This window comes from Bombina bombina, chromosome 7, assembly GCF_027579735.1.
Source record: "Bombina bombina isolate aBomBom1 chromosome 7, aBomBom1.pri, whole genome shotgun sequence".
Classification (NCBI taxonomy): Eukaryota; Metazoa; Chordata; class Amphibia; order Anura; family Bombinatoridae; genus Bombina; species Bombina bombina.
The window spans coordinates 512,484,036-512,511,391 of record NC_069505.1 but is presented as its reverse complement, the minus strand read 5'-3'; the positions used below and the strand labels follow the sequence as shown (position 1 = coordinate 512,511,391).

General features: G+C 41.9%; 1 protein-coding gene across 1 annotated transcript in view; it reads right to left on the bottom strand.

Annotated features, from left to right (window-relative positions):
* Window positions 1–1,432: 1,432 nt before the first annotated feature.
* LOC128666922 (gastrula zinc finger protein XlCGF57.1) overlaps window positions 1,433–27,356 on the bottom strand; it is a 94,511-nt gene continuing 68,587 nt past the window's right edge. The window contains exon 8 of the mRNA XM_053721742.1: window positions 1,433–1,617. Coding sequence (XP_053577717.1) covers window positions 1,595–1,617 — 23 coding nt within the window. The 3' untranslated portion in view covers window positions 1,433–1,594. The remainder of the gene's footprint in view (window positions 1,618–27,356) is intronic.

The window sequence follows — 27,356 nt, the reverse complement described above, 5'->3', positions numbered from 1 at the left end:
GGGCTCGAAATTCAGCACAAGGGGGTGCACGGTAAACCTCTCTGGGTTCGACCCGTGCTGGAGCTCGGTAGTTCATGGGTTCGTGAAGACGGGAGTCATAATGTTCATCGGCCAATTTGGCTGCTTCTTCTAAGGTAGAAGGCCGCCTGTCTAGCAGCCATTCCTTCCCTTGCTGTTCCATGCCATTATAAAAATGTTCTAAGAGAAACAATTGTAAAATTTCCTCACCAGTCACCGCTTTACTTCCGCTCAGCCAGTGATTTGCCGCTCTCCGCATTCGGTGCGCCCATTCCATATGGGTATCGTTAGGCTTCTTTTTCATGCCCCGAAACTGTCGGCGATATGTGTCCGGAGTTACAGCGTACCGTCGCAACAGTGTCTCCTTAACTAGCTCATACTGTGTCACTTCCTCAGCACCCAGAGTACGAAAGGCTTCCAGGGCTCGCCCGGATAGTTTCCCAGACAATATCGTGGGCCACTCTCTGTTGGGAATCTGGTGCAGGGCACATTGCCTTTCGAAGTCCGACAAATATTCATCAATCCCTGTCTCGCTCTCTAGGAAGGGTCGAAATGCTGCATAGGGTATCTTGGGCCTCCCAGCATTTTCGACAGGGATGATTACCTGCGGGGCTTCAGCATTGCGGTGTGCATTCGCTAGGTTGAGTTCGTGGGCTCGAGTCTCTCGTATATCCTCATCCGCCTCCGCCATCAACTGCTGTACCAATTCCATGGAGGGGTTCGGCCCGTATAATGAGAGCCTTTCCCGAACAATCCTGGTTTTTTCGTCACTAATCGTGGTCGGTGTTTCCGCCATTGTGAAGCTCTGATCCAGTTCGGTCAATTCTGTGATCAGCTCTCTCCTCGGCCGGTTGCTGGCGTACCCCCCTCTGCTTTCAAGTAAATCCTTTAGGGTTGTACGCTTCAATTTTTCGTAAGCGCTCTCCATCCGTTCTGTACCTCTCCTAGGAAATCCAGGAAAATCCCGCCGCTGCCGCCAAATGTTACGGTTACCCTTAGTCTCGCTGAGAGATGGACCGCTTAGTAGCCTGGATCCCTATTGCTAAAGAGGGGAGAAGCTGCTTTCCATAGTATTCTATATGAGTCTCGCAAATATAGAATAATCTCCCTTAGCTGCAGTACAGCTAGGATACCCTTCTGCCCACAAAAACAAGTCAACGCTGCGATTGAGGGTCAAACAAGAACTCAGGACTGGGATGCCCAGCCTGCTTTTTATTAAGGTTACATGCACACAGGGCACTCCCAGGGGGAGAGGGGGGGAAGCACAAAATCCCCCATCACACATTTAGATAGAGAGCACTGTCCTTTGACAGGCCACAATAGGATTACAGTACTTAAGATAACAAGTTTACAAGTTCATCTTATCAATTAGCAGTCTGGCTCCGGAGGTGATTAGACAATGGGATTGGTTATCTCTAAACTTAGAGCTGAAGCCAGCAAATGTGTATTTAGGCAATAGTTTCTAAAAGCTGAAAAAAGTTAACTCTTTATGAAATGATACTTGTTACGGTTTTCTTGGAGCCCTTCTTAGGCGCTGGCTTGCTGGTTCAGGCATTGCTGCTGGGAAATAAGCTCTTCACAACAAAATAACTAATGCTTCTGTAACATAAAGAAATAAAGCAACTAATAAAAAAGGTGCAAAGATTAGATAAAAGGAAAAATAAGTGATTATGACAATTTTTGTCACAATTGTTAATAAAGTTTTACAGTTAAAAAGTGTTGTAAAGTGGATTAAGTTCAAAACAAATTAGTATTGCTCATTTTCTTCTATAAGATGTTGACAGTTGTCCTGGGCGGTTTGAAATATTTAATACAACTTAATGTTTCTGTTAAGCTTGTTAGGGTAGAACTGGTATATGGTTTTTAACACACATATCTGTCATAAATTAAATCTTATTTTACTGAAGAGAAGCTCACTCCATTTTATTTCCCCTTTTATAAAACACATGAGTATGACAAGCTTTTAAACTATAATCCATCCATGCCTTTAACATACCCCCCAACTGTCCCGATTTTCGTGGGACAGTCCCGATTTTAGGGGTCTGTCCCTCTGTCCCGAGTTGATAGCCATCTGTCCCGATTTGCCCCAGGCATTTAAAAAAAAAAAATTTTTTTTTTTTTTTAAGATTCTATTGGGCCCATACTCAGAAGCAGCTGGCTTTGCTCTCACAGGGTTAGAAACCTGTTATATTCCCTGTGGAAAATGAATGGTGTGTGGGTTAAGCAGGAGTAAGAAGGCTGTATACACTCTGACCACGGGTAATGGTGACCTCTCTAACCTACCTCTGGTAGTGATGATGTCTAACCCATGGTGATAATACTAGCATGCCTTCAGTTTTATACAATGAGCAGTGCTAATACCAGGGTAATGAACAGTGGCAGACGCAGACTGCCAGTTAATGTGCTTGCCAATCCCAGGACCCCATACAATGAATTACAGATACCCATATATGATGTAGTGTGTGTGTCTATCTGTATCCATAACTGTGTGTGTGTGTGTATCTGTATGTATAAGGTTATGCTATGTAGTGTGTGTGTGTCTGCATGTATAAATGTAAGCTATGTAGTGTGTGTATGTGTATCTGCATGTTTAAGTGTGTATCTGCATGTATAAGTGTATGCTATGTAGTGTGTGTGTGTCTGCATGTATAAATGTAAGCTATGTAGTGTGTGTATGTGTATCTGCATGTATAAGTGTGTATCTGCATGTATAAGTGTATGCTAGGTAGTGTGTGTGTCTGCATGTATAAGTGTATACTATGTAGTGTCTGTGTATCTGCATGTATAAGTGTATGCTATGTAGTGTGTGTGTGTATCTGCATGTGTAAGTGTATGCTATGTAGTGTGTGTGTATCTGCATGTATAAGTGTATGCTGCATGTATAAGTGTATGCTATGTAGTGTGTGTGTGTGTATCTGCATGTGTAAGTATGTATCTGCATGTGTAAGTGTATGCTATGTAGTGTGTATGTATCTGCATGTATAAGTGTATGCTATGTAGTGTGGGTGTATCTGCATGTATAAGTGTATGCTATGTAGTGTGTGTGTGTGTATCTGCATGTGTAAGTGTATGCTATGTAGTGTGTGTGTGTATCTGCATGTGTAAGTGTATGCTATGTAGTGTGTGTGTATCTGCATGTGTAAGTGTATGCTATGTAGTGTGTGTGTATCTGCATGTATAAGTGTGTATGTGTATCTGCATGTGTAAGTGTATGCTATATAGTGTGTGTGTGTGTGTGTGTATCTGCATGTATAAGTGTATGCTATGTAGTGTGTGTATCTGCATGTATAAGTGTATGCTATATAGTGTGTATGTGTATCTGCTTGTGTAAGTGTATGCTATGTAGTGTGCTACTGTGCATTTTTGCTGACTTTAAAGGCCAGAATCTAGAATATTAATGGGGAATGCAGAGAGTAGTTTTAAAGAATTTATTAATAAATGTGCAATTAAGATAAAAATATTTAGCAATGTCTTTGCAAAGGCTAATTAAATACAGCGCTCACATAGCCATACCAGTGGTTTGAGCTTGTGTTTGATTTGCTGCCTAAGTGTATTAAAATATGTCTTTATTTAGAATTTTATTTGTATTACTTTGGTCTTATGATTTTTAAGCCCCGCCCACCACATTTCAATTTTTTGCCGCGGGGGGGGGGGGGGGGGGCAGGGGGGGTGTCCCTCTTTTGAATTTTGAAATGTTGGGAGGTATGCTTTAAGAAAGATTCTGGCTGGTGATTAGTTAGTTTTCTTTCTTGCTACTGTGAGTTGGGCAATGGGTTCTGCAATCTGAATATGCAGTGCTTAAAACAAAAGTGATAAGTATAAACTTAATAATCACAATTTGTTTTGCAAAATTACAATTCAGTCAGTGAAAGGAGGACAATGTGATTTTATTTTAAAATAGATGACATCATGTCAGCATTAGCAGTTATCTGATTCTGCCATAAGAAGATTAGAAGTTTGACTCAGAAGTCCTCAAAACAAAATGAACACAATTTGCAATTGTTTGAAGTGTGCAGTGTTTGTTTCTAAGTAAAAAAGTACAGCAAAGATAACTAAATTATTCCATAAGATGTGACTGCTGGGCTTGCTTGCAGTTATTTATCTTTTTTTGGCATCCATCATTGCATGGCAATGCCATGCAATGATCTGGATGCCGAAAAAGATAAATAACTGCAAGCCCAGGCCACCCAGCAGTGACATCTTATGGAATAATTTAGGTGTCTGCTGTACTTTTTACTTAAAAGCACTGCACACTTTAAACTATTGCAATCATATAATTTTTCATGTCCTTGTGTATTCATTTTGTTTTGAGGTTATCAGTCCCTTATACTCTTCTTCTGGCAGATAACTGCTGACGTCATCTATTTTAAAATAAAATCACATTGTCCTCCTTTCACTGAATTTCAATGGGAAGAATATAAATTCTGACTTCACTTTGGCAAAAACATTACTAGAAAATGCTAGATCACCTCACCAAAAAGCAGGGATAGGCAAGGTGTCCGTACACGGACACTGGTGTCCGTGACTAGTCCTTGCAGTGTCCGCCACTACCTTATTATATCTTTTCTTTCTGATTAAATAATAGGAATAAAAAAAAAATGTAGTGTGAATAAAGTTAGTGGCTTGTCAAGAGACTGCTAGCGATATTGGGTGATAAGTTATGGAATAAATAAAGCCTGAGTGAAATACTGGATGTGTATCTGCATCTGTATATTAACACCCAGCTCTATACAAAGACACAGAAGTGACACTGGCACATGCGTATAGCCAGACAATGGCTGGTTATAGGGTCAGTGGTATCTGCATCAGTATAATAACACCCAGCGCTATATGACAAAGTAGTGACACTGGCACATGGGTGTAGCCAGAGGAGGGCTGGTTATAAGGTCAGTGGTATCTGCATCAATATAATAACACCCAGCACTATATAATGACACAGTAGTGACACTGGCACATGGGTATAGCCAGAGGAGGGTTGGTTATAGGGTCAGTGGTATCTGCATCAGTATTATAACACCCAGCACTATATAATGACAAAGTAGTGACACTGGCACATGGGTGTAGCCAGAGGAGGGCTGGTTATAGGGTCAGTGGTATCTGCATCAATATAATAACACCCAGCACTATATAATGATACGGTAGTGACACTGGCACATGGGTATAGCCAGAGGAGGGCTGGTTATATGATCAATGGTATCTGCATCAGTATAATAGCACCCAGCACTATATAATGACACAGTATTGACACTAGCACATGGGTATAGCCAGACAAGGGCTGGTTATAAAATAAGTGGTATCTGCATCAGTATAATAATACCCAGCACTATATAATGACACAGTAGTGACACTAGCAGATTCATATAGCCAGACAAGGGCTGGTTATAGGGTCAGTGGTATCTGCATCAGTATAATAACACCCAGCACTATATGACACAGTAGTGACACTGGTACATGGGTATAGCAAGAGGAGGGCTGGTTACAGGCTTAGTGGTATCTGCATCAGTATAATAACACCCAGAGCTATATGACACAGTAGTGACACTGGCACATGGGTATAGCCAGACAAGGGCTGGTTATAGGATCAGTGGTATCTGCATCAGTATAATACCCAGCACTATATAATGACACAGTAGTGACACTGGCACATGGGTATAGCCAGAGGAGGGCTGGTTATAGGATCAGTGGTATTTGAATCAGTATAATAACACCCAGCACTATATAATGATACAGTAGTGACACTGGCACATGGGTATAGCCAGAGGTGGACTGGTTATAGAATCAGCAGTATCTGCATCTGTATAATAACACCCAGCACTATATAATGACACAGTAGTGACACTTGTTCATCGGTATAGCCAGAGGAGGGCTGGTTATATGATCAATGGTATCTGCATCAGTATAATAACACTCAGCTCTATAAAATGACACAGGCTCATGGGTATAGCCAGAGGAGGGCTGGTTATATGATCAATGGTATCTGCATCAGTATAATAACACCAAGCACTATAAAATAATGTTTTTAATTTCAAACGGTCTGTGCTTTGGAAAATGTCCGCCACAGTCTTTGTCTGTGCCTATCCATGCCAAAAAGGCAAGTCAAGTAGTAAATTAGGTGTTTCCGGTTCACAAGCAGGTCATTTATTTTATTTTTTACAGACATTGGAAACATGGAATAATCTGCAGCCACAGTGATATAAGCTAAAACAATTAAAGTAAAATTATGGGGCATTAGAGTAATTTTTTCTGTATACATAAATATATATATCATCAAATAAGCGCTGCAGTGCAACATTTGCAATAGCATTTATTTATATTTTGAGTATGCTTATCTTTTTTGCTGTGGCCATTTAGCCACTGTCCATGTCTAGGACACTAGATATAACTGGTAGTGCTGGAACACTATATATAACTATATAACTGGTAGTGCTGGAAACAAGAGCTTATTGTTCTGTCAGGTTTCCAGCAGCAAATTATTACTTGTCTATTGCAATCAGTATATTGTTATCTTGATGCTTGCTTATATTCATTATCCAAGCAAAGAATATGTTAAACTTATGGGTTGTAAAAAAAAAAATATTGTTTCACATTTAATTTTTCTCTCCAATGGTAAACAAAAAATCTCAGGTTTTAATAAAAAGCGAAGTTAAGCTTTTATTTCTAGCAAGTGGCATAATAGATAGTATCTGAAAAATATGCTTTTAATACTATACATAACTAATTTTCTATTTTACATTGAATTGTTGCAGGAGACAAAGTGTGTGCCAGTTGCGTTGCCACTGCCGAGTCTCTACTCTGCCAGCAGCTGAGCTGCCTAGGAAGAGGAGGAAGAGGAGCTGCCAACCTGCCCCAGTGTCTAGTGCCAATGACTGCTCTGGAGGACGCGGTTAGAATTACGGTAACTTTAAGTAATTATTTATTTATTTTTGCTTCCAGCCTTCCAACTGTTACTAAAGTGACTGTAAATCCTGATGATAAAGTGCACTTTTTAAAAAAAATTTGATTAAAAGCAGGGGCACTTTATCAGCAATATTTAGATTCACTTTAAGTGCAAACTGAATTGTAAAATGTGTTCTCTCTCTCTTCTCTCCCCTCTGTCTGACTCCACTCTCTCTCTCTTCTCTCCCCTCTGTCTGTCTCCGCTCTCCCTCTCTCTTCTCCTCTCTTTTCTCCTCTCCCTCTCTCTCCTCTTCTCTCTCTCTCACCCCTCTCTCCTCTCCCTCTCCCCCCCCCCCCTCTCTCTCTCTCTCTCCTCTCTCTCTGTCTCTCTATCCCTCTCTCCTCTCTCTCTCCTCTTTTTTCTCTCTCTCTCTCCTCTTTTCTCCTCTCCCTCTCCTCTTCTCTCCCCCCATCTCTCCTCTCCCTCTCTTGTTCTCTCTCTCTCCCCCTCTTCTCTACCCTCTGTCTGTCTCCTCTCTCTCTCTATCCCTCTCTCCTCTCCCTTCTCCTCTTTTCTCTCTCTCCTCTCTTTTCTTTTCTCCTCTCCCTCTCCTCCTCTCTCTCTCTCCCCCCCTCTCTCTCTCTCTCTCTCTCTCTCCCCCTCTCCTCTCTCTCTCTTCTCCTCTCTCGCTCCTCTTTTCTCTCTCTCTCTCCTCTCTTTTCTCCTCTCCGTCTCTCTTCTCCTCCTCTCTCTCTTCTCTACCCTCTGTCTGTCTCCTCTCTCTCTATCCCTCTCTCCTCTCTCTCTCCTCTTTTCTCTCACTCTCTCTCCTCTTTTCTTTTCTCCTCTCCCCCCTCTCTCTCTCCCCCATCTCTCCTCTCCTCTCTCTCTCCCCCCTCTCTCTCTTCTCTACCCTCTGTCTGTCTCCTCTCTCTCTATCCCTCTCTCCTCTCCCTTCTCCTCTCTCTCCTTTTTTCTCTCTCTCCTCTCTTTTCTTCTCTCCCTCTCTCCCCCCTCTCTTCTCCTCTCCCTCTCTTCTCCTCTCTCTCCCCCTCTCCTCCTCTCTCTCTCTCTTCCCTCTCTCTGTCTCCTCTCTCTCCGCTCTCACTCTGTCTCTCTATCCCTCTCTCCTCTCCTCTCCCCTCTGTCTGTCTCCTCTCTCTCTCTCCACTCTCTCTATCCCTCTCTCTTCTCCTCTCTCTCTCTTTCCCTCTCTCTTCACCTCTCTCCTGTCTCTGCTCTCTCTGTCTCTCTATCCCTCTCTCCTCTCGTCTCTCTCTTCTCCTCTCTCTCTTCTCTCCCCTCTCTCTCTGTCTCTATCCCTCTCTCTCTCTCTCTCCTCTCTCTTCTCTCTATCCCTCTCTCTCTCTCTGTCTCTCTATCCCTCTTGTCTCTCTCCTCTCTCTCTATCCCTCTCCTCTCTCTATCCCTCTCCTCTCTCGTCTCTCTCTCCTCTCTCTTCTCTTCTCCTCTCTCTCTCCTCTCTCTTCTTTCTCTCCTCTCTCTTCTCGCTCTTCTTTCTCTCCTCTCTCCCTCTTGTCATTGGCTAACTTAATGTATTCAGCTAGCTAACAGTAGTGCATTTATGTTCCTTCAAAAAAGGATACTAACATAACCAATAAAAATCAATAAAATACATTTGGGAAGTTGTTTAGCCTTGCATGCTAAGTCTGACTCTGAATCAAGTTCATAAATGTTTGTATTTTTGTCTTTTAATACTCGGCTGATATGTTATTCTTTAGAAACTAAACAGAAATGTCTTGTAATAACAAGTTGTTTACTGCCCCTTTAATGCCAGCTACATGCTGGCTGCTGCAGTATTAACTTTTGAGGAGTGAACAATAGGTTTGTGTGTTTGTCTTACCCCAAAATGAGGGTATTTTTAAAATATTTTAGTGACTAATTTGACTAAGTTATGTGTAAAGAAAAAACCCCCACCTAAACAAATAAAAATAATGATAACAAAACAAACAAAGAGAATATTCTATAATGTTTTCTCTTTGTATTTTTTTGGGTTGTGTAGACGTTATTAAAAATGTAAATACTGGAACCTTGAAGTTCCCACTAACCAATGTAATCTGCTATCTTATGTGACACTTTCTACATATGTTTATCAATTTGAGTGTCTTTTACTGTGGTTTCCTGAAATTCCATTTTTTGGTGACAGTTTTTGCGCATGCATATAGTTATTCATAATCTAACTTCAGTTTCAATGAAATCAGCTCCCATATCACACTAAGGACAGCGCTACGCTACACAGAGAATTGTGCAAGAAGCAAGTAAGTTGTTTGCTGTTTTTCACACAATCATATTTTATTGTTTAATTTAATTTACTTTAGTTCTCTCATAATTTCTCTTTTTCTCTCTTGCCAGGCATTCAGTATTCAAATTTTCATCATCTTGAAAATGGAAAACACAATATCTAACCTTAGAAATTTTTCAAGATTGGACTATCCATCAAAAGTTGCACTAATAAATAATGGAAGACCAATGCCTGAGCTTAAGGGCTTGGTTCAAAAAGAGAAAACCATGACACGGACATTCAAGATAGAGTGGTACCAAAGGAAAGAATGGTTGTGCGGCTGTGCTACGAAGAATCGCCTTTACTGCTTTTCATGTATATTGTTCTCCACTAACGAAAATGTTTGGACAAGTACTGGCTTTGCTGACTTGAAAAATCTGTCAAGGGCCATCAACAAACATGAAAAATCCACAAGTCATATTCAAAACCAAATTAGTTTAAAAACATTTGGAAGTGGGACAAGGATAGACATGTCTTTGAATGAACAGCGGAAAATAAATATCAGCAACCACAATGGTAAAGTGAAAGAAAACCGTGAGATTTTAAAACAGCTTATTAAGGCAACCTTCTATCTAGGCAAACAGGAAATAGCATTTCGTGGTAACGAGGAGGGTGCAACATCTTCTAATCGTGGCAACTATGTGGAGCTTCTGTGATGGCATCAGATCTTAATGGGGTGCAGGCCAAGATTAAAGAAAAAGTACCAGAAGCCACTTTTATACATTGTTATGCCCACAAGTTGAACCTGGTGCTCTCCCATTCTGCCAAATCTATACCTGAGTGTCAAGTATTTTTTTCAACACTTGAGGGAATGGCCACGTTTTTCAGCAAGTCAACCAAGCGCACTCAAGTACTGGACGAATTTGTGAAGCGACGTTTATCAAGATCAGCACCCACCAGATGGAGTTCACATTCCAGACTAGTGCATACAGTCAACATGTTCTAAATTGATCTGCGTGCTATGTTCCAGTTTATCCGACAAAATCCAGCTGATTGGGACAATGAGGCCTATATAATGGCGAAAGGATATAATAGCTTTCTTTATAAATCATCAACCTGCTTCTTGCTAATGGCATATGAGGCCATTTTCCTACAAACTGACATACTCTTTCGTTTGCTGCAGAACAAACTGATGGATGTTGGATTCTGCTGTCGGCGAATTGATGACACTATGAAATTTCTGGAAAGCAAGAGACAAGAGTTTGACACTTTCTATGAGGAATTTGAGGAGAAATGCGTCAAACTGGGGCTGACAGATAACGAAAGAACAAGAAGTAGAGAGCCAATAAAAGATGTGAGGAGAAGATTGTTTTACAACATTATAGACAATGTCACTGTTCAAATGAGAGTTCGCTTTGATAAATTTAGTGAGCTTGAATTCCTTAGTTTGGTCGATTGCACCAAACTGCTAGAGATGTCAAAAAATATAGATGACGAAAAAATGCAGAGCCTTAGAAAATATGCCAAATATTTTGACTTGGTTAGACTAAAATGTGATCTAGTTGGATTGTATGGTTCTGAAGTTTTAAGGACTGAATGCAAATCACCTGGAGATCTCATGAAATTTTTGGCCAAAAACGATCTGATGCAGACTGTTCCAGAGGCTGTTAAACTACTACATCTTGTTCACACAATACCAGCTACAACAGCCTCTGTTGAGCGGTCACTCTGCTTTAAAGAGAATTAAAACACACACCAGGAATAGAACTGATCAGGGACGACTATCATCCCTGGCAATTTTATCCATTGAGCGCAGAAGATTGGTAGAGTTTCATGACAAAGACAATCAAGGCTTTATGAATAAAGTGATTGAAAATTTTGTTAAGAAAGACCGCTGAATGGACTTTGTTTATAAATAAGGGAGCGGAGCCAAGCGATTCAAATAGAAAACAACTTTTGGTTAGATGTTTAAACTGTTGAAGTTATTTATAAAAGTATATGTTACAGTTAAAACTGTTGAATTTATTTATAAAAGTATACGTTACAGTTAAAACTTTTGAATTTATTTATTAAAATATATGTTACAGTGCAAACTGTAGAAAGTATTTATTAAAGTATATCGCCTAGATTTAGAGTTTTGCGGTTACCGCCCGCTGGTATTTAGAGTCAGTCATTAAAGGGTCTAACGCTCACTTTGCAGCCGCGACTTTTCCATACCGCAGATCCCCCTACGCCAATTGCGTATCCTATCTTTTCAATGGGATCTTCCTAACGCTGGTATTTAGAGTCTTGGCTGAAGTGAGCGTTAGAAATCTAACAACAAAACTCCAGCCGCAGAAAAAACCCAGGAGTTAAGAGCTTTTTGGGCTAACGCCGGTTCATAAAGCTCTTAACTACTGTGCTCTACAGAACACTTACACCCATAAACTACCTATGTACCCCTAAACCGAGGTCCCCCCACATCGCCGCCACTGTATTATTTTTTTTTAACCCCTAATCTGCCGACCGCACACCGCCGCCACCTACATTATCCCTATGTACCCCTAATCTGCTGCCCCTAACACCGCCGACCCCTATATTATATTTATTAACCCCTAATCTGCCCTCCCTAACATCGCCGACACCTAACTTCAAGTATTAACCCCTAATCTACCGACCGGACCTCACCGCTACTCTAATAAATGTATTAACCCCTAAAGCTAACTCTAACCCTAACACCCCCCTAAGTTAAATATAATTTAAATCTAACAAAATAATTTAACTCTTATTAAATAAATTATTCCTATTTAAAGCTAAATACTTACCTGTAAAATAAACCCTAATATAGCTACAATATAACGAATAATTACATTGTAGCTATTTTAGGATTTATATTTATTTTACAGGCAACTTTGTAATTATTTTAACCAGGTACAATAGCTATTAAATAGTTAATAACTATTTAATAGTTACCTAGTTAAAATAATTACAAAATTACCTGTAAAATAAATCCTAACCTAAGTTACAATTAAACCTAACACTACACTATCAATAAATTAATTAAATAAAATACCTACAATTATCTACAATTAAACCTAACACTACACTATCAATAAATTAATTAAATACAATACCTACAAATAAATACAATTAAATAAACTAACTAAAGTACAAAAAATAAAAAAATATTTACAAACATTAGAAAAATATTACAACAATTTTAAACTAATTACACCTACTCTAAGCCCCCTAATAAAATAACAAAGCCCCCCAAAATAAAAAAATGCCCTACCCTATTCTAAAATTAAAATAGAAAAGCTCTTTTACCTTACCAGCCCTTAAAAGGGCCTTTTGCGGGGCATGCCCCAAAGAATTCAGCTCTTTTGCCTGGAAAAAAAACATACAATACCCCCCCACCCAACATTACAACCCACCACCCACATACCCCTAATCTAACCCAACCCCCCTTAAATAAACCTAACACTAAGCCCCTGAAGATCTTCCTACCTTATCTTCACCACACCGGGTATCACCGATTCGTCCAGGCTCCGATGTCTTGATCCAAGCCCAAGCGGGGGGCTGAAGACATGCATCCTCCGGTTGAAGTCTTGATCCAAGAGGCGGCTGAAGAAGTCCATCTTCGGGCAGAAGTCTTCATCCTATCCGGGCAGAAGAGGACATCCGGACCGGCAAACATCTTCATCCAAGCGGCATCTTCTATGTTCTTCCATCCAATGACGAGCGGCTCCATCTTCAAGACCTCCAGCGCGGATCCATCCTCTTCTTCCGACGACTAGACGACGAATGAAGGTTCCTTTAAGGGACGTCATCCAAGATGGCGTCCCTCGAATTCCGATTGGCTGATAGGATTCTATCAGCCAATCGGAATTAAGGTAGGAAAATTCTGATTGGCTGATGGAATCAGCCAATCAGATTCAAGTTCAATCCGATTGGCTGATCGGAAACAGCCAATCAGATTGAGCTCACATTATATTGGCTGATCGGAAACAGCCAATAAAATGCGAGCTCAATCTGATTGGCTGATTGGATTGCATTTTTTTATTTTGGGGGGTCTTTGTTATTTTATTAGGGGGCTTAGAGTAGGTGTAATTATTTTAAAATTGTTGTAATATATTTCTAATGTTTGTAAATATTTTTTTATTTTTTGTAACTTAGTTCTTTTTTATTTTTTGTACTTTAGTTAGTTTATTTAATTGTATTTATTTGTAGGTATTGTATTTAATTAATTTATTGATAGTGTAGTGTTAGGTTTAATTGTAGATAATTGTAGGTATTGTATTTAAGTAATTTATTGATAGTGTAGTGTTAGGTTTAATTGTAACTTAGGTTAGGATTTATTTTACAGGTAATTTTGTAATTATTTTAGCTAGGTAGCTATTAAATAGTTCTTAACTATTTAATAGCTATTGTACCTGGTTAAAATAAATGCAAAGTTGCCTGTAAAATAAATATTAATCCTAAAATAGCTACAATATAATTATAATATATATTGTAGCTATATTAGGGTTTATTTTACAGGTAAGTATTTAGCTTTAAATAGGAATAATTTATTTAATAAGATTTAATTTATTTCGTTAGAATAAAATTATATTTAATTTAGGGGGGTGTTAGTGTTAGACTTAGCTTTAGGGGTTAATACATTTATTATAGTAGCGGTGAGGTCCGGTTGGCAGATTAGGGGTTAATACTTGAAGTTAGGTGTCGGTGATGTTAGGGAGGGCAGATTAGGGGTTAATACTATTTATTATAGGGTTATTGAGGCGGGAGTGAGGCGGATTAGGGGTTAATAACTTTATTATAGTAGGGACGAGGTCTGGTCGGCAGATTAGGGGTTAATAAATATAATATAGGGGTCAGCGGTGTTAGGGGCAGCAGATTAGGGGTTCATAGGGATAACGTAGGTTGCGGCGGTGTACGGAGCGGCAGATTAGGGGTTAATAATATGCAGGGGTCAGCGATAGCGGGTGCGGCAGATTAGAGGTTAATAAGTGTAAGGTTAGGGGTGTTTAGACTTGGGGTACATGTTAGGTGCAGACTTAGGAAGTGTTTCCCCATAGGAAACAATGGGGCCGCGTTAGGAGCTGAACGCTGCTTTTTTGCAGGTGTTAGGTTTTTTTTCAGCTCAAACTGTCCCATTGTTTCCTATGGGGGAATCGTGCACGAGCACGTTTTTGAAGCTGGCCGCGTCCGTAAGCACCGCTGGTATTTAGAGTTGCAGTGTCGGTAAATTATGCTCTACGCTCCCTTTTTGGAGCCTAACACAGCCATTCTGTGAACTCTAAATACCAGCGGTATTTAAAAGGTGCGGGATAAAAAAATGCACGCGTAGCTAACGCACCCCTTCTAACGCAAAACTCCAAATCTAGGCGTAAGTTAGTTAAAACTGTTGAATTTATTAAAGTATATGTTACAGTGAAAACTGTAGAAGGTATTTATTAAAGTATATGTTACAGTGAAAACTGTAGAAGGTATTTATTAAAGTATGTTAGTTAAAACTGTTGAATTTATTTAAGTATATGTTACAGTGAAAACTGTAGAAGGTATTTATTAAAGTATATGTTACAGTGAAAACTGTAGAAGGTATTTATTAAAGTATATGTTACAATGAAAACTGTAGAAGGTATTTATTAAAGTATATGTTACAGTTAAAACGGTAGAAGGTATTTATTAAAGTATATGTTTTAAAGTTAAAAACGTAGAAGTTATTTATTAAAGTATATGTTGCAGTTCAAACTTTGGAATTTATTTATTAAAGAAAGATTTTAAAAAGAACAAAAGGTTTTGTTTTTCTCTGAAGTTAATTTGCAATACAATTTTCCACTGCTGTAATATATGATCACACTATTACAATCTGCTTTATTTGTCAGGTAATCAACATATTGCAGATGAGCTGGTGCTTTAGTGAAATGTATCTTAACTGTGGTCCTCAAGTACCCCCAACAGGTAAGGTTTTCATTATAGCTAAACCAGCGCAAAAGTAAAATAATCATCTGATCAGTAAAACCATGGTTAATAACATGCTCTCACCCATCAGCTTATTATTTAATCTATGCACTGGTTCAGCAAAAAAATAAAACCTGGCCTGTTGGGGGTACTTGTGGCCCGCGGTATATGTCTTTCTTCAGCATATCATATCTAGTGCCTCACCAGCCTCAGACCTCACCGCACGTCACTGATTCAAATGCACGCTCAGGATTAAATCAAGCACTCTCAGGATTAAATTTAGGCTCCCCGATGTAGTTAAATAATAGGTTGGATATGGTTCAGAGTTAAGACAAGTCTGTACATCAGGAATTATAGAAATCTTCCAACGAAACACAGAAATAAATCATTCACCAAACCAACTCCAGGATTCTAAAAATTTGAAAGGGCTTCAAAGAAAATTTCTAGCCACACACAAAGCCAGTTAAGTATTTCAGACCTTTCAATAAATACAACTGTTAATGATCTTTCTTACTGAGATCAAGATCCCAGTAACTTAGTCAGGCAAGCCTTCGTCGGGCAAAATCAGGAGTACAATTGACAAGCCATCAATGCAAAGGTCTGTCCATCTTACTGAAAAAAGGAATCCTGAGAGGTTTCTCCTGAGTGGCAGATATCAAGACAGGTAGGCAAGAAGACATGTGAAGTAGGTCTACATACCAAATTCTGTCAAGTCAAATAAAAAGATTTTCCCTTGGAAGGGCTGACAGAAGTAACATTTTAGATACAATGTCCGTAGACCATGGCTTTAGCCATAAGGCATGTCTAGCAAAAACAATTTATTTTACAAGATATGACGAGTCCATGGATTTCATCCTTATGGGATTACGCCTCCTGTTCAGCAGGAAGTGACAAAGAGCACCACAGCAGAGCTGTATATATAGCTCCTCCCTTCCCTCCCACTCCAGTCATCCTCTTTGCCTGTGTTAGACTAGGAAGAGGTAAAGTGAGGTGTTAGCTTATTTTCTTCAATCAAGAGTTTTTTATTTTTAAATGGTGCCAGTGAGTACTATTTTTCTCAGGGAGAAATCATCAGTCACTTAATCCCTAAGAGGAGTGGAGACATTTTATTTTTCTGCCCTGATGTTGATGATCTTAGCAAACGTTATCTAAGATCCATACTGGTTCCCACAGAGCAGCTGAAGGTAATATAAAGAGAAATCTTCAGTGTGGAGAACGGTGTCATGCTACAAGCAGCATTGAGGTATGTTTAGTCTTTTGTTTTCTGGGGAGACTTGATATACTGGAACAGGCTGACATTATTACCTAACTGGGAAGGGGTAATCAGTATGCACTACAAGAAAGAATGGTGTTCATGGATGTCCCTTTATTGTACTTTTTTAATAGTGTGCTGTTTTCACTTTAAATTTCTGTGTGGGCTGACGCTGGGAGAAAGCGGTTCTGGAATTGTTATTTGGTGTTTATAACTGGCTGACAGGGGACTTTATTATGCGAGATGCGTTGTAGTGTTTTACACGAGGGGCACATGGCTTTACATATGGAACGACATGTTAATTATCTACCCATGCGGGTCTTGATTCGGATAACAGTTACGCCCATGGTGGGCGGGGCCTATTTTCACGCGCTCAGCCGCGCAGTGTATTTTCCGGATCGGCAGCAGGTTCTGAGGCTCCGGTGGGGCCTAGCTCAGCTTTCCAAATCGTAGGGCCCAGAGAGACTTAAAGCCGTTTTTCTTCAGTGTGATCTGGGGGCAGGTAGGTGCCGCAGCAGAGCTGTGGCGAGGTGCAGGGGCCGGGTTTTACTATAAATTAATAAAGCTTATAAATGTTATATTATATACCCTAACAAGTGGTGCAATATTGTAAAGCTACTTTGGGCACATTAGGACGGTCTTTACTCCTGCAAACGTTGTTTTTGTGATATCAGAAAAATTGTTGCGCTTTTATTATTTAAAAGCGCAGTACACTTTTTACCAAAAATTTTTGTTTATATTGTTTTGACTTCAGAGTACAATATATCAAATACAGAACGACTATTATGGCTATTGCTAGTCTGTTTACAATGTCTGACCTTGAGGAATCTACTTGTTCTATGTGTTTAGATGCCATTGTGGAACCCCCCCTTACATCTTGTCCCTCATGTACTGAAAGGGTCTTACAGTGTAAAGAGCAAATTTTCTTTATGGAAAGTGTGCCTAAGGATGATTCTCAGTTTGATGAAAATCAGGGTATGCCGCTAAATTCTCCCCAAACGTCACAACCTTTAACGCCCACCCAAGCGACTCCGGGTTCTTCAACCGCGTCTACATCATTTACTCTGCAGGATATGGCTGCAGTTATGTCATCTACCCTTACAGAGGTTTTATCTAAACTGCCAGTGTTACAGGGCAAACGCAGCAGAACAGAGGTCAATGTGAATAATGCAACCTCTGATGCTTTGTTGGCTATTTCCGATGTACTCTGAATTGGGGGTCAGGGAACTTCTGTCTGAGGGGGAACTTTCTGATTCGGGAAGTGTGTTACCTCAGACGGATTCGGACGTCATGTCCTTTAGATTTAAGCTTGAACACCTCCGCCTATTACTTCGGGAGGTTTTAGCGACTCTGGATGACTGTGATTCTATTGTGGTACCACCAGAGAAATTGTGTAAGATGGACAAATACTTAGAGGTGCCTACTTACTCTGATGTTTTTCCGGGTCCTAAGAGAATCTCGGAAATTATTACGCAGGAATGGGAAAGACTGGGTATCCCGTTCTCACCTTCTCCTAATTTTAAGAAAATGTATCCCATATCTGACACTGTTCGGGACTCTTGGCAAACAGTCCCTAAGGTGGAGGGAGCTATATCTACCCTGGCTAAACGTATGACTATTCCTAATGAGGACAGTTGTGCTTTCAAAGACCCTATGGATAAGAAATTGGAGGGTCTTCTAAAAAAGTTATTTATTCATCAGGGTTTCCTTTTACAACCGACGGCCTGCATTGTACCAGTTACCACTGCAGCGGCCTTCTGGTTTGACGCCTTGGAAGAGTCTCTTAAGACGGAGACTCCTTTAGAGGACATTTTAGATAGAATTAAGGCTCTTAAGCTGGCTAATTCTTTTATTACGGATGCCGCCTTTCAGATTGCCAAATTGGCTGCTAAGAATGCCGGATTTGCCATTCTAACGCGTAGAGCGTTATGGTTAAAATCTTGGTCTGCTGATGTATCATCTAAGTCAAAGGAAAAACCCTATTCAGGCCTGACTTGAAAGAGATCATTTCTGACATTACGGGAGGTAAGGGTCATCTCCTACCTCAGGATAGAACAGCTAAGCTGAGGGGTAAACAAAAATAATTTTCGTTCCTTTCGGAACTTCAAAGGAGTCCCCTCTTCTTCCGCTAAACAGGAAGGGAATTTTGCGCAGGCCAAGTCCGTCTGGAGACCCAATCAGGCTTGGAACAAGGGTAAGCAACCCAAGAAGCCCGCTGCTGCTACCAAGACAGCATGAAGGGGTGGCCCACGATCCGGGACTGGATCTAGTAGGGGGCAGACTTTCTCTTTTTGCTCAGACTTGGGTAAGAGATGTTCAGGACCCCTGGACACTGGAAATCGTGCCCCAAGGGTATCAACTGGAATTCAAACCTTCGCTCCCAAGGGGGAGATTTCTTCTTTCACGATTATCTGTAGATCAGATAAAAAGAGGCGTTCTTACGTTGTGTAAAAGACCTCTCTACTATGGGAGTAATTCGTCCCGTTCCAATACTGAAACAGGGGCAGGGATTTTACTCAAATCTTTTCGTGGTCCCCAAAAAAGAGGGCACGTTCCGACCTATTTTAGATCTAAAAAGTGTAAACAAGTTTCTCAGAGTCCCATACTTTAAAGATGGAGACTATTCGAACAATTCTGCCATTGATCCAGGAGGGTCAATATATGACTACCGTGGACTTGAAGGATGCATATCTTCATATTCCTATCCACAAGGATCATCACCGGTTCCTAAGGTTTGCCTTCCTGGACAAACATTTTCAGTTTGTGGCTCTTCCCTTCGGGTTGGCCACAGCACCCAGGATCTTCACAAAGGTTCTAGGGTCACTTCTGGCGGTTCTCAGGCCGCGGGGCATTGCAGTGGCGCCTTATCTGGACGATATTCTGATCCAGGCGTCGTCTTACCATCTGACAAAATCTCATACAGACATGGTGCTGTCCTTTCTGAGGACTCATGGGTGGAAGGTGAATCTAGAAAAGAGTTTACTAATTCCACAGACAAGAGTTCCCTTCTTGGGAACTCTAATAGATTCTATATCCATGAAAATTTTCTTGACAGAGGTCAGAAAGTCAAAGATTCTGAATACATGCCGAGCCCTTCAGTCCAATCCTCAGCAATCAGTGGCTCAGTGCATGGAGGTAATTGGATTGATGGTGGCGGCAATGGACATCATTCCGTTTGCTCGTTTTCATCTCAGACCACTACAACTGAGCATGCTCAGGCAGTGGAATGAAGATTATGCAAATTTGTCTCCTCAGATAGATCTGGATCAGGAGACAAGAGACTCTCTTCTCTGGTGGTTGTCGCCGGATCATCAGTCCCAAAGGACGTGCTTCCGCAGACCCTTTTGGGTGATAGTGACAACGGACGCCAGTCTACTAGGTTGGGGTGCAGTCTGGAATTCACTGAAGGCTCTCTACTTCCAATCAATATTCTGGAATTGAGAGCAATATTCAATGCGCTTCAGGCTTGGCCTCAGTTGGCTTCGGCCAAATTAATCCGTTTTCAGTCGGACAACATCATGACTGTGGCTTACATCAATCATCAGGGAGGAACAAGGAGTCCCTTAGCGATGACAGAAGTATCCAAGATAATTCGATGGGCGGAGGCTCACTCTTGTTATCTGTCAGCAATCTACATCCCAGGAGTGGACAACTGGGAAGCGGACTTTTTAAGCAGACAGACGTTTCATCCGGGGGAGTGGGAACTTCATCCGGAGGTCTTTGCCACTCTGATTCTCAGGTGGGGCAGACCGGAATTAGATCTGATGGCGTCTCGTCAGAATGCCAAGCTCCCAAGATACGGATCCAGGTCAAGGCATCCTCAGGCCGAACTGATAGATGCCTTGGCAGTGCCTTGGTCGTTCAACCTAGCTTATGTGTTTCCACCGTTTGCTCTCCTTCCCCGGGTGATTGCACGGATCAAACAGGAGAGGGCTTCGGTTATTCTGATCTCACCTGCGTGGCCTCGCAGGACTTGGTATGCCGATCTAGTGGACATGTCCTCTCTGCCGCCGTGGAAGCTTCCATTGAGGCAGGACCTTCTCATTCAGGGACCCTTCCAACATCTGAATCTAGTTTCTCTGCAGCTTACTGCTTGGAGATTGAACGCTTGATTTTATCTAAGCGGGGGTTCTCCGATTCGGTCATTGATACTTTGATTCAGGCACGTAAGCCTGTCACTAGAAAGATTTACCATAAGATATGGCGTAAATATCTTTATTGGTGCGAATCCAAGGGCTACTCATGGAGTAGAGTTAGGATTCCCAGGATTTTATCTTTTCTCCAAGAGGGTTTGGAGAAGGGGTTGTCAGCAAGTTCCTTAAAGGGAAAGATTTCTACCTTGTCGATTTTACTACACAAGCGTTTGGCAGATGTTCCAGACGTTCAGTCTTTTTGTCAGGCTCTGACCAGAATCAAGCCTGTGTTTAGACCAACTGCTCCACCCTGGAGTTTGAATTTAGTTCTTAAAGTTCTTCAAGGGGTTCCGTTTGAACCCATGCATTCCATAGATATTAAGTTGTTATCCTGGAAGGTTTTATTTTTGGTTGCTATTTCTTCTGCTTGTAGAGTTTCCGAGCTTTCAGCGTTACAATGTGACTCTCCTTATCTTATTTTTCATTCTGATAAGGTGGTTTTACGTACCAAACCTGGTTTTCTTCCTAAGGTTGTTTCTAATAGGAATATTAATCAGGAAATTGTTGTTCCTTCATTGTGTCCTAATCCTTCTTCTAAGAAAGAGCGTTTGTTGCATAACTTGGACGTGGTCCGTGCCATGAAGTTTTACTTGCAGGCGACTAAAAATTTTCGTCAATCATCTTCTTTATTTATTGTCTTTTCTGGAAAGCGTAGGGGTCAGAAAGCTACGGCTACCTCTCTTTCTTTTTGGCTGAAGAGTATCATCCGTCTGGCATATGAGACTGCTGGACAGCAGCCTCCTGAAAGAATTACGGCTCATTCCACTAGGGCTGTGGCTTCCTCATGGGCATTTAAAAACAATGATTCTGTTGAACAGATTTGCAAGGCTGCAACTTGGTCGCCTCTTCACACTTTTTCCAAATTTGATACTTTTGCTTCATCTGAGGCTGTTTTTGGGAGAAAGGCTCTTCAAGCAGTGGTGCCTTCCGTTTAGGTTCCTGTCTTATCCTCCCCTTTCATCCGTGTCCAATAGCTTTGGTATTGTATCCCATAAGTAAGGATGAAATCCGTGGACTCGTCATATCTTGTAAAAGAAAAGGAAATTTATGCTTACCTGATAAATTTATTTATTTTACGATATGACGAGTCCACGGCCCACCCTGTCAATTCTAAGACAGGTAATTATTTTTGTTATACTTCAGTCACCTCTGCACCTTTGGCTTTTTCTTTCTCTTCCTAACTTCGGTCGAATGACTGGAGTGGAAAGGAAGGGAGGAGCTATATATACAGCTCTGCTGTGGTGCTCTTTGCCACTTCCTGCTGAACAGGAGGCGTAATCCCATAAGTAAGGATGAAATCCGTGGACTCGTCATATCGTAAAAGAAATAAATTTATCAGGTAAGCATAAATTTCCTTTTTATGCTTACCAGATAAATTCCTTTCCTTCCAGATAGGGAGAGTCCATGGCTTCATTCCTTACTGTTGGGAAATACAACACTTGGCCCCCAGGAGGAGGCAAAGACACCCCAGCCAAAGGCTTAAATATACCTCCCACTTCCTCGTTTCCCCAGTCATTCTGCCGAGGGAACAAGGAAAAGTAGGAGAAACATCAGGGTATAAATGGTGCCAGAAGAATAAGATAAATAATAGGGGGCCGCCCTTAGACAAGACAAAACGGGTGGGGGCCGTGGACTCTCTCGATCCGGAAGCAAAGGAATTTATCTGGTAAGCAAAAATTATGTTTTCCTTCCTAAGATAGGGAGAGTCCACGGCTTCATTCCTTACTGTTGGGAAAACTATACCCAAGCTCCAGAGGACACTGAATGAATAACGGGAGGGAACAAAAAGGAAGAGGCGGACCCTATTCTGAGGGCACCACAGCCTGCAAAACTTTTCTCCCGAAAGCTGCTTCCGCCGAAGCAAAAACATCAAACTTGTAAAAATTTGAAAAAGTATGTAAGGAGGACCAGGTAGCCGCCTTACAAATCTGATCCATAGAGGCCTCATTCTTAAAGGCCCAAGAGGAAGCCACTACTCTAGTGGAATAAGCCGTTATCCTCTCAGGCGGATGATGTCCCGCTGTCTTGTACGCTAAGCGGATGACACTCCTTAACCAAAAACATAGGGAAGTCGAAGTAGCCTTCTGCCCATTACGCTTCCTTGAATAGACAACAAACAAAGAGGAAGATTGTCTTAAAATTAGTACACAAGGAAGGAACCACAATCTCTTGATTGATGTTGCGATCTGACACAACCTTAAGAAGAAAACATAATTTAGTATTAAAAACTGCCTTATCTGCATGAAAAATCAGATAAGGGAACTCACATTGCAAAGCAGAGATCTCAGAAACTCTGCACGCAGAGGCAATAGCCAATAAAAAGAGAACCTTCCAAGATAACAATTTAATGTCAACGGAATGCAGAGGCTCAAACGGAGCCTGTTGCAAAACATGAAGAACAAGATTTAGGCTCCAATGAGGAGCCCCAGATCTAAACACAAGTTTGATCTTAATCAAAACCTTAACAAAGGACTGCACGTCTGGAAGCTCAGCCAGTCTCTTGTGCAATAAAACTGACAGGGCCGAAATCTGTCCCCTCAGGGAACTAGCAGAAAGGCCCTTCTAAAGCCCATCCTGGAGAAAAGATAAGATCTTGCCAACCTTAACTCTGTGCCAGGAAAAACCCCGCTCTTCACACCCGAATAAGTAGGTCCTCCACCTTTTGTGGTAGATACTGCAAGTAACTGGTTTATGAGCTTGAATAAGAGTATCAATGACACTCTCAGAGAAACCTCTCTTGGCTAAGACTAAGTGTTTAATCTCCACGCAGTCAGCCTCAAAAAGAATCTAGATTTTGATGAACAAATGGACCTTGTAACAGCAGGTCATCAACTATCATTCCCCCCTGATGGTTGATGTAAGCTATCAAGGATATATTGTCCGATTTGAATCTGATTAACTGGGATGAACCCAGAAGTGGCCAAGCCTTCAAGGCATTGAAGAATGCCCGTAGTTCCAAAATTGATCGGGAGGGAGGAGTCCACAACCCCTGAGCCTTCCTGGCACCCCAAACAGCTCCCCATCCGGATAGGCTTGTGTCCGTAGTCACAATCTCCCAGGATGGTATAAAGAAGCACGTCCCTTGGGACAGATGATCTGGACAGAGCCACCAAGAGAGCGATTCTCTTGACCTGCTGTCTAATACAATCTGTAGAGACAGATCAGAATGATCGCTGTTCCGATGTCTCAGCATGCACAGTTGTAAAGGTCTGAGACGGAACCTGGCAAAAGGAATGATGTCCATGCAGGACACCATAAGACCAATCACCTCCATACACTGAGCCACAAGGAGGGACTCAAGGAGGTCCGGAGGGCAAGACATGCTGAAGTTAGCTTGTGTCATGGATACCAGGCTGCAAGGGTTAAACCCCTACCCCCCCATAACCTTCCCCCTATCTAGTCTAGGTGTAAAGTGTTTTTCTGTTAATTGTATGAGTCATCCATTGTCCTTTTGTAAGTCAGGATGTGATTAGAATCTGTTTAACTAACTATTGTCTGATGTTTGTCTCATTGTATAATATTTGTTTTTAGTTGTATAGTAACTTTGTTGGAAATGTATAAAAGCTGTGTTTTCTGTGCAATAAAGCAGTCTTTATTTCACCTGAATGCTAGTCTGTATAGTCATTTAGGTGGGCTCCTGCTAGAATCTCTTTCCTGGGCTACATAGCAGCCTGTTCCAGGCAAAGGAAGGACCCTCTGGCAGAGCTACTCAGTCGGGGTAGCTGGAGTCTGCCACAGGGTGGGACCCCGAGTACTGGTGCTGTCGGGCATCAGGGGTGGCTACAGGCTGTGGTCACTTGCCAGCTACATAGCTGCAGTCGGCAGGGAGGAAGCAGGACCCGTTTGGCGGAACTACCCAGTCGGGGTAGCCGGGGGTATCCGTCACATTGCTGGCAGCGGTGGGATCTGCTTCTTTTACAAGGTTCCTGCTGACAGAGGAGACGTACCACAGTAGCCGGTAAATATGGAGGCAGAGTTCCTAGGGAGAGTACAAAAGATACTGACTGGAACAAAGGATCCTTGTTCGGAACAGGACGTTCTGACATGGAGGAACCTTGCCCTCCGAGACCTTTGGTGGGAGGCTCTGTAACAGGAGCAGGAAAATGGAAAGGTCCCCCCCGCGAATGACACGAGATTCCTGGTACTGTGGACCGTGAGACTGCCTTTCCTGGGAGAACAGCCAAAGAAGGAATGGCTAGCTGTTCTACATAGACTGATCCAGCAAGAGATGTGGGTGGAGGACGGCTATTGAGCCCTCCAATGGCTCGCTATGCAAGCGCAGCCATGGCTGGAGGAAGGATCCCCCACAGAGGGCTTTGGCGGCCCTGGATTGTTGTTTACAAAAGGTCAATGGGTGACTCATACAGTTAACAGAAAAACACTTTACACCTAGACTAGATAGGGGGAAGATTATGGGGGGTAGGGGTTTAACCCTTGCAGCCTGGTATCCGTGACATCTTGCAACGTCTCTGGTCTGTTAGAAATATTCTCATGTATATGGAGTCTATTTTAGTACCCAGGAATTCCACCCTGGTACTTGGGATAAGAGAACTCTTTTCCAAGTTTATCTTCCATCCATGTGATCGAAGAAGACTGAGAAGGGACTCAGAGTATTCTTCCGTAAGATGAAAAGATGGTGCTTGCACCAGAATATCGTTCAAGTATGGGGATACTGTAATACCCTGAGTTCTGGCAATGGCTAGAAGAGCCCCCAGAACCTTTGTAATGATTTTTGGAGCAGTAGCTAGGCCAAACGGAAGGGCAATGAACTGGAAGTGCTGGTCCAGGAATGCAAACCTCAGGAACTGAAAGTGTTCCCTGTGGATTGGAACATGAAGGTAAGCGTCTTTCAGATCTATAGTGGTCATAAACTGGCCTTCCTGAACTAAAGGAGAGATGGACCTTACTGTCTCCATCTTGAAAGAAGGGACACTGAGAAATTTGTTTAAACACTTTAGGTCCAGAATTGGGTGGAAAGTTCCCTCCTTCTTTGGGACCACGAAAAGGTTTGAATAAAACCCCAAACCTCTTTCTTTGATAGGCACCGGGACAACAACTCCTAAGGAGGATAGATCCCGAACGCACCCTAGAAAGGCATCCCTCTTTTCTAGTCTGGAAGACAGGTTCGAGAGTAGGAATCTGCCCCTGGGCGGATGAGATTTGAAGCCTATCTTGTATCCCTGAGTACGACCTCCAGGAACCATGGATCCTGTACATCCCTGAACCAAGCATCTGAAAAAAGAGACAGTCTGCCCCTACACGATCCATCCCAGATTGGGGGACGCCCCTTCATGCCAATTTGTTTTCTGCGGGCTTCTTATTCTGCTTGGACTTATTCCAGGACTGAGCCGGCTTCTAAGTACTCTTGGGTTGCTCGGGCTTGGAGGATTGTTGTCGTTGGGATTTGTCAGAATGAAAATTAGAAGATGGTCGTCCCTTAGACTTGTTGTTCTTATCTTGCGGTAGGAAGGCACCCTTGCCTCCGGTAACCATAGAAATAATGGAGTCCAGGCCTGGAATGAATAAAATCTTTCCCTTGAAGAAAAGAGAAAGGAGTCTGGACTTAGAAGTCCTATCCACAAACCAAGGCTTTAATTTAACCAGAGCGCCCGGCGGGCTAGAACCGCAAAGCCAGAGGCCTTTGCATTTAGGCGAATAATTTGCATGTTCGCATCGCAGATAAAAGAATTAGCAATTCTCAGAGCTTTCTGTCTTGAATATCCTCTAGGGGAGACTCCACCTCAATGAGTTCCAACAAAGGGTCGCACCAGTAAGTAGCTGCTCTGGAAACCGCGGCAACTGCAGCCTCAGGTTGAAACAAAAATCCTGTATGTTGAAACAGCTTTCTCAGAAAGGTTTCCATTTTCTTATCCATCGGCTCTCTGAACAATGAATTATCCTCAAGAGTTATAGTAGAATATTTAACAAGCGTAGAGATAGCACCATCCACCTTATGAATGGAGCCCCACAAATTCAGTTGAGAGTCCGGGACCGGGAACAACTTTTTCAAAGTAGACGAGGAGGAAAAGGAAGATCCAATTCTTTCCCATTCGTTGTTAATAATGTTCGCCTTTTAACCGGCACAGGAAAAAGTCAAAGGAACTTTCCTATCTTCGTAAACTCTGTCTAATTTAGGTATCATAGGGTCTTCAGGCAGCGCGGCCTCTGGAACCTCTAACCTAGACAGAACCTCCTTCAATAAAAAATGCAAGTGCTCAATTTTAAATCTAAAGGACAGTTCCTCCGCAGCAGGTGGCTTAGACGCCAAGGACTCCGACCCAGAAAGTTTACCCTCTAAAGCTACAGAGGTTAACACATCATCGGATAACTGGGACATAATAGCTAAATCCGATATTTAGATGACTCCAGGTCAGGAGAGCTATGTTTAACCTTTCTCTTGCGTTGTTAGAGCGAGGTAATGCACTGAGGGCTGCAGACACCACCGTTTGTAACTGCGAGGCAAAGTCCGCAGGAAGAAGTCCCCCCTCCGGATGGAGGATTAGATGTGCTACGGGGAACTGCATGTGGAGTGGATAATGTAGCAAGGGTAGCAATCTCACGGGACGCCGAGTCCTGAGAGGTGGACAGCTCAGAGGAACTAATAGCCTTAGCAGGCTTGTCTCCCTTCCTAGACTTTATAATGGTGTTAAGGCATGTGTAGCACAATTGATTGGGTGGGAAAACCACGGCCTCTTCACAATATAAACAGGTATGATTTAGTACAGAAAAAGTACCTTCTAAATGTCAGAGTCCTCCATAGCTCAGGCTATACCCACAGAAGGACACAAATAAAAACTTTTTTTTTTTATATACTCCCAATGGCTGGGGCAC